Source organism: Telopea speciosissima, chromosome 1 (assembly GCF_018873765.1).
Source record: "Telopea speciosissima isolate NSW1024214 ecotype Mountain lineage chromosome 1, Tspe_v1, whole genome shotgun sequence".
Lineage (NCBI taxonomy): Eukaryota > Viridiplantae > Streptophyta > Magnoliopsida > Proteales > Proteaceae > Telopea > Telopea speciosissima.
The window spans coordinates 13,551,067-13,559,524 of NC_057916.1; the positions used below are offsets into that span (position 1 = coordinate 13,551,067).

Consider the following 8,458-nt stretch of genomic DNA (forward strand, 5'->3'; position numbering starts at 1 on the left):
AAAGGTAAAACATGACTATGCGCTCTTTATGACATATCGTAATCCATGGGACCTAGCTAGGTTGGGTGAGAGCTATCATTTTTTGTCACGAAAAATGCTAAGCTCACAAATTCCATGATGTCACTGTTCAATCATATGTAAGATAGTCTAATTTTTATCCTTGTAATTGTTAGATTTCAAGGGAGGTTTTCTTTCACCCGCATGAAGAGGTATTCCTTCATTGTGGGTCATGATGAGAGCGGGTTGGGTGTCATAATGGGGAGTGGAGTACTATTCTGGCATTCATTCTTTAATAGTGGAGAGATCATGAGTTTTCCTTCTCCAACAGGGGTGCAACAGGCTGGATAGGGCTGGGTTTTTTAAAACCCAACCCAACCCTAGGTTCCCTTAGCTCAGCCCAAGCCCAGCTCTAGGTTGGGCCGGAGCCTGAGGGATCTCTACTCAGGCCCAGCCCTGTCAGATATAATTTAACCCAGCCCAACCTGGATTGATCCTGCCTACCTCTGAGTATTGTATTAAACAAATAATGTTAATTACACTTTGTATTTATGTATTCTATTAAAATATTATTTATATTATAATTTTAAATATGTAAGGTCGGATTGAACCGGCTCAAACGGAGGCGTCAGCCCAAGTCCTGCCTGAGCCAAACTCGGGCTTGTAAAACAAATCCAAGCCCTGCCTAGGCTCAGGGCAATCTCAGTTTTGCCAGGCCAAACTTGCATCCCTATTCCCATTCATGCATTATGAAGGGATTGGCAAAACATTAACCAAAAACTTTTTGTGAGTAGAGGACCCTTCCTCAGTTTTTCATCGGTAAAATGAAATAATCTCCACTCCTTTGATATATCATCGAAGAAAGTTCTCTGTGGGAAAATGCACGCTCACATCTAGACACAGAAAAAGTGAAATAACCATCCTATCCCATAAAAGGCCGGAATACCATCCAGTATGATGCCAACGCATACGCTCTCATTTGCCCCGCACGCATGTAGGGCCACATTCCCCCATAAAGAACACAGAACCATCACCGAAACCATCTCTTTTTTCTCTTATGCTTCTCACATGGATAAATGGCACGGATTGGAACATGAAGCTTTATTAAAATACTTAGTGCAGGTGGCCAGGTTGGACTGGAATGTCAACGACTAATAAATATGTCATTACTCATTAGAGCATCTTTTTCCCAATAAACATCTCCATTAGCATCTTTATAGATGAAATCTCATATCTGTCCTTCCTTGTTTTAATTGTTTAACAACTTTGAATTAGATAATCAATCCATGACGTCTATGGACAATGACACCTAAGATCAGTCCATTGATCACCTCCCGTTTCCACAACCACTCTTTGGGGTACACTTCTAAAGTTCCAATTTCTATATTAATGTATTTTTTATCACAAAATAGTGGGTCCCACTAGACTTTTATATCCCAAATTTTCAATAAGAAAGGGCCGAGTGTCCCTTCATGGCTTCATCCACGGTGAAAAAGAAATCTCTTCACCATGAGTCATTACGGTAGTGAAAATGGTTTTAGGAATCGGTTGTATCAGACGATTTATATACAATCATGACTCATGACTAATATCGATACTTGACCGATATGTATCAATCAATACCGATACTTGACTGATATGGTAGAGATATGATATTTTTTTAATGAAAAATAATATTTTGATCTAGAATCGATACCAATATATACAACTTGATACATGCAATATTTATTGGTATCGGTATCGATAAAAATATCGACAATAATCAATATTGTCACCGATATCATGAACTAAATCCATGAGTAGGATAGATGGATAACTTTCGATAAAATATCCAAATGGGAAACTACCTTTACTATAGTTGGATAACTCATGAAAACTAATGTTCCGTGGAATGGATTTTAATAAAGGTATGTAAATTTGTCCAAAATTCAAAATTTTTATTAAAAATAAAGGCAAAATTGTCTGATACAATATAATATATATCAATATTAATATCAGTTGAGATCAATACGGATACCGATACTGATATATAAAACTAGGGCAAGAGATCACTGCTTAGATCTCTAGAGCCTTGCATGTGTGTACTGGTTGATGGGAGTGTGCGTGTAAGCATTGCCCTGAGCTAAATTTTCACCTTTCTATGTGGGTAGTACAATACTTTCACATACTTTTTGTATCTAAGTGCAAGAGCCACATGGGCCACGCGAGCAAGTAGTATTCTTTTCTCCTTAAAACTATGCAGGGTACCACCAACTGCGTTGATGGTTACAAATATCAATGACGTACAAATGACTTAGACCACCAATTTATACACAGATATCGTATGCTTGAATGGGCAGTAAAGTAGCGAATCAAATATAGCATGTAGGGGAAGGTACCATCATACATGCATGATTGAAAAATTGTGTCCATCTTTAATTCCAACAAATGGACAGATAATAAATAAATTAAGAAGAGGTTATCTACTTCAGATTGGTTCCAATCTTTGATGACCATTAATTAAGCTGTGTATTATATGTTAACAAATGCCACCCGTGTACGAACGGCAATATATAAATGCAGGTTTCATGCTTGCGTGGGCAGCAAAGCTGCAGATCTAATCAACTTAGAGCCTTTCTTTCGAGACCAAGTTCTCTCAAACACGCCTTCCATGGATGGCTTTCAGTTTTGAATGTTACTTTTCAAACTTATGGGAAAAGTATTAGAGGAGTGTTTTGGTTATTTTTAGATTTTAATATTTGATATTGATTCATGTAACAATGGAAGGTTGTTTACCAAAATCACAAGATAAACTTGAGTTGAGAAAGTACACAATAATATAAAGAGTATCGATACATATATGGACATTTACTCGGGATGTGTGTGAATACAAAAGAGGGTATTTAATTGAAGGGAAAAAGAACATTGTCGTAATAATACACGAAATTATCACCCAACTCATCCATAAATCAAAAACCACATCCGTCTTGATGCTTATGTGCGTGCTCTCATTTGCCCCCATGTTGTGCAGGGGTTACACAATCAAGTAACGATATCTTGCCTTTAATTAAATTAGACTTTCAAATTTGACACATGATGTTTACTGAAAAATATATATATATATATATATTTGACACATGACTAACCTAGATCGTGTCTTTATCCAATGGTCAGAATGAACATATCATCTGTTCATGTGGTATAATAGATGTTTTGTGAAATTTGGAAAAATAATTGACCATTATAACAATAGTAAATTGCCTTTAAGTGTCAATCACCAAAATACCCTTTGATTCATTTTGCATGTACTTGAAATTCGCATGCAGAGATTCTCCCTGGATCTTCAGTCCTTTTCCCATCATTAATTTGTTTAGAAGAAGTTTTCTCATGAAGTCTTATGCATATCTATCTTGAACGTTTGAAATGTAACGACCTCAAACCACTAGACCTGGATGGGATCAAACCCTATATTTTTTTTTATCACACGAAAATGAAAGGGTTTGAAGACCCCAATTCACAAATGTAGCATAAGTCTTTCGTATTAAAATGAGGTAATATTACAAAATTGAACTGATCTTATGGCAATTATCAAAAACTTTAAATTAGTTTAAGTTACATTCATTCAATTTGGAATTCATTGATTATATTATTCTTACACAAGGTCTTACAAAAAATAAATATCAAAATCACTAGCCCTGATCTACCTTAACAATTCTTTTGCCCTTATCTTGACGATGATTTGTTACAATAAAATAAAGAATATGAGGTGAGTTAATAGCCTAGTGAGTGGAACATACAAAACCCTGTTATGCATCATATACAATATGCATTCCACAATGTACAACACTTCATTACTTATTTCAATAATTTTTCATATGATTCCTCTCACTCTTCTCCCATGTTAATTGAGGAATATAACGTGCATCTCACTCCTCTCCCTGCTAAGTGAGGAACATATATAATACGTCTCACTCCTCCCTCTGTTAAGTGAGGATTATTGTAAAAACATATATTGTCATTTCATTCCACTTCATATAGTTTTAAAAAGCATTTTAAGAGGCATGCATTCATCAATCCTGCTACAATACTCGATTTCAATAACACAATTCCTCTATGCCATTATCACAATTCATATATCTTATGATAATAGTAAATAAATCATTCAATAATCCATCAAGAAGAATATAAACCTTATGGGGAAGAATTCTAAACCTATATTACCTACTATGAGCTGTTCCTTGGTTCTTTCTTCTTCTTCTCATTTTTCTAACTCAACAAACTAAAGTAGACTAACTAAATCCAATGTACAAGTTTCATTTATTTGTTCCAAAGATGTCTACTATTAATCATAGTTAATTATAAGTAACCATGGTCTTACATAGTCAAAATATCCAATCTCTTAAATAATATCTAACAAATATTCAATTCAATCCTATAATCTCATTTAATCAAACAAAATAGTTAATCCTTGATGACACCTCACCTCTATGCCATGTGGCTGCTAATCATGACACCATCTCATCCTCTCCATGCACCATGTGGTAGTTCTTTGGTAGAACACATGGTCCAATAATGCTAAGCCACATCAAATCCTTTATTAATCCTCCTAATAGATAGAATTAACTTAATTAATTATACTAATTAATATTTAATCATTAAGATTAATATAAGCATGCCACTTCATACTTGCACTATTCGTCATGACCAATCACAATATTCCATCACATTATCAAATACATTATTACATTAAAATATTCACATCATTATTTAAATAATACAAATAATATAATAAATATGTGAAATGTCTCATACCATCTCACACTAATATTAAACAACCAATCAACACATTATACATGATTCAACAGATCTTATGGATTCAATGGCCTCTACCTCGATTGGGAATCATCCATACAAAGTGGATGAACAAGGAACTACAAAAGCTATTTCAAAATGGGAATCACCCATAAACGACTATGGTATGTCTAACATGGATTTGCTCCTAAAACAAGTGGAGATCTTTACAAAAAAAAAAAAAAAAAGACAAGTGAGAAACGCCATCGTTTACTACCTTTCTGTCAGACTCGATGAGTTTCCCAGTTGACTCAAACCAAGACCCCAAACATGCATGCTTGCAGGTGGGAGTCGTGGGATTGGGTGTTGCAACTTGAATAGGTGGGGGGGGGGGGGCAAAAGCAGAAGTCAAGAGCCAGGGGTAGGGATCAAGGGTGGGGGCATGGCTGCGGAATTGCAAGGGTGGGTGGCGAGACATGGATGAGGGTGGGGGCGGAGGCAGGGTCAAGGGTGCGACAAGGCTTGGAAATTGTAATGGTGGGCACTGGAAGCGAGATAGGGGCCAGTGGTAGGGGTGGGGGCAAGACTGGGATAAGTGATGACCTTGAGGTAGCTGTAGAATTGGGGGAGGGGGCATAGGACAGGGAAGTGGTGGGGTTGGGGAAGGGGGGACTTGGGATATTGGAAGGGTGTTTGGGTAAGGATAAGCAAGGGTAAAATTGAAAATTAAAAAAGATTGATTAATCTCTTTAATGTTATCTTGGTTTGGGTATCTTAAAAAAAAGAAAATATTATTTTAAAGAAAAAATTTCCTTTTAGGAAAAAGAATACTTGGGTGGGTGCATTTCTTCTTGTGCCCAAATACAGGCAAATGCAAAATGACAGAAGCACTCCTAAAATTTTTTGCTTTCCATGGGATGCGACAATCATTTTAAATGCCCTATATCTAGGCGTAGAATAGTGTAGCGTTCTCTTTCCCTTTTTATGTTATATGATTAATTATAAGAGCTTTCTACCCAAAATAGAATAAAATTATAAGAGCTCAAAGGTCAATGAAATTACCCATCCTCCTTGTTAGTTTCTACTTCCTACGGCTCCGCCGTCCAGACTCCAGATGGCAACGGCGTTTCGGACAAAAGCAAAGAATAATTCCAGCGATAAATTTCAACGGAGACCTCTAGTGGCAATTTGAGTAAATTATATGGTTATCCGAAGATATTTTGGTACTTCCCCCACCAATGTAATGAAAATCTCAAAGCCAACTCGATGAAGCGATCGCGGATTTGTGGTTTCAAAAGAAAAAGAAAATAAAAAATAAAAAATAAAAAATGAAAAAAGATAGTGGAGTGGTTACATGGGGGGTGGATCCATGCGATTTTTCGGCAACACATTACGTGTCAAAGTATAATTGGTCCAATATACTTTCTCACGGTGGTCATGTATGACCATCATCACGCTATTAGATGTACACCGAAAGAGGAGGGTTTTATTTCACCGCAGATGCGCAGAGCCTTTGTTATCGGAGAGTCTTTTCTATATCCTCTGTCGTCTCTTCGCCCTAGATTTTCTCGATTCCTTTTCGTCTCGTCTCTCTAGTTCGCCGCCGTTCATCTTCTGCTTCTCCAAAATGGTGAGTTCTTTCTTGTTACTGATATTTTTTTCTCTTTTTCTCATCTTTAATTTGCTTCTTCTTTCTTCCCCGAAATGTTAGGGCTTCGTTTTTTGCTACTGATACTTGGTTTTTTTGGTTGAATATATACTGGAATATTAGTTTGATCTGTAACCAGTTTGATTTTGTAGGCTGATTTTGCTGGAGTGAGATACAAATTTTGATCTATTTTTGTTGTGATTAATAGTCTTTGTTTGTCTAGTTAAGCTCAGAAGATCGATCTTCGTTAATTCGATCATGGACACCTGATTCCCGATTTGGCTTATTTGATTCTCTTACTCGTGTTTGGATTTCACGGATTTATTTTCATCTGGATTCGCTTCATCGTTGGAAATTTTATAGACAAATGGAAGTTATAGATGACCTAGTGTCAGACATGGACTGTGTGGCGTTTATGTTATGGATCGAGATTGAATTTATTGATGTTCGTTGAAATCCATATTCGCCGGTGGTGCTCATGGCAATAGGCCTTTCTGCGCACATATAATTCACTGAGATGTCTTTGATTTAGGGTTTGTTGTGTGATCTGTTAACTAGTTTTACATGTTTTAGTTTGTTATAAATCGATCTGATTTCTGTAAGTTTTGGACTATTGAAGAATGCTAATTTGATTAGGTTTCGTTGTACATATTTGCATGAGTTTCTGCTCTCAATGATTTTTCTGTACGTTTGTCACTTATTGAATCATTCGCTGTTAGTCTACTGGATCTTGATGGCCTTGCAATTGTTTGCGTTGTGTGGCCTTATTAATGTCCATGCATTTCATAGGCCAACGCCGCATCAGGGATGGCTGTGCATGATGACTGTAAGCTAAAGTTTTTGGAATTGAAAGCGAAAAGAACTTACCGCTTCATAGTTTACAAGATAGAGGAGAAGCAAAAGCAGGTTGTGGTGGAAAAAGTGGGGGAGCCCGCTCAAAATTATGAGGATTTCACTGCAAGCCTTCCTGCTGATGAGTGCCGATATGCAGTCTTTGATTTTGACTTTGTAACTTCTGAGAATGTTCAGAAAAGCAAGATTTTCTTCATCGCCTGGTAATTGTTAATTTCACAAATATTCAGTTCACATTCTGTCTTCTGCTTATTAGCCATCACTCTTCTTTTATTTTCTTCGTTTTCTTTTCCTTTCTTTTTTCTAGGTGTCCTGATACTTCAAGGGTGAGAAGTAAGATGATTTATGCAAGTTCCAAGGACAGATTCAAGAGAGAGCTAGATGGGATTCAGGTGGAGTTGCAGGCAACCGATCCTACTGAGATGGGCCTTGATGTTATTAGAAGCCGTGCCAGCTAAGTATGCATAGTAGACCTTGCCATGGAGATTTTCTCCATACAGTCTGCTTTGCTCAATTGAAATGTTTATAGTTTGTGAGGCGGTGAATCTGGCTAGATGTGACATCTGCTTGTTCTTCAAGATTTACCGCACAGTTCATGTCTTCTTCTAGAACAACATCAATGATTTCGAGTATATCTTGTGATTTGTTATTTGTGGAACCTATAGAGTGTAATCTTGTAGCCTGATGTCTACAAGCTAATGATATGTAACAGTTTATGTACACCTTTAGTTTGGTTTTACTACTTTGAAATGGATGCTTGACCCTTGTTATCTTTATTGGGATTGTAGGAAAGGCAAGCTGCTCTGCTTTTCGGATAATCATATATTTTTTCTTAAATGGTTGCATTTAATTTTTTTTTTTTGTTTGACTATGTCTGGGTTTTTACTAGATGAGTTCACCCATGTGCTTTGCAGTAGCTTGGAAAGCATACAACTAAATACAATGACAACATGCCTGAATTCTTGTGATGTGATTGAATAGGGACATTCATTCAACAACAACAGCAACTCAGGCTTATCCCAACTAAATGCGGTCAGCTACATGGATCCCTACCCTCCATCCAGCTCTATTTGAGGTCATACTTGATACAAGGTCTAAGCTACGCATGTTTTTTCTCACTGCTTTTCCTAAGATCATTTTAGGTCTGTCACTGGATCTTTTAGTTCCTTCTACCTGAATCAAATCACTGCT

The 8,458-nt window shown here is 36.8% G+C and overlaps 1 protein-coding gene across 1 annotated transcript; it reads left to right on the forward strand.

Annotated features, from left to right (window-relative positions):
* The first annotated feature begins 6,245 nt into the window (after positions 1-6,245).
* On the forward strand, positions 6,246-8,138 carry LOC122660137 (actin-depolymerizing factor 2). Its single transcript, XM_043855320.1, has 3 exons — positions 6,246-6,397; positions 7,205-7,470; positions 7,575-8,138. The coding sequence occupies exons 1-3, from the start codon at positions 6,395-6,397 to the stop codon at positions 7,723-7,725; spliced, it is 420 nt and encodes a 139-aa protein (XP_043711255.1). The 5' UTR covers positions 6,246-6,394; the 3' UTR covers positions 7,726-8,138.
* The last annotated feature ends 320 nt before the right edge of the window (positions 8,139-8,458 follow it).

Excerpts from the sequence above, each read along its gene's own strand:
- LOC122660137 (XM_043855320.1), top strand. Across the intron at positions 7,471-7,574 it reads AAGATTTTCTTCATCGCCTG|GTGTCCTGATACTTCAAGGG; the intron begins GTAATTGTTAAT and ends TCTTTTTTCTAG.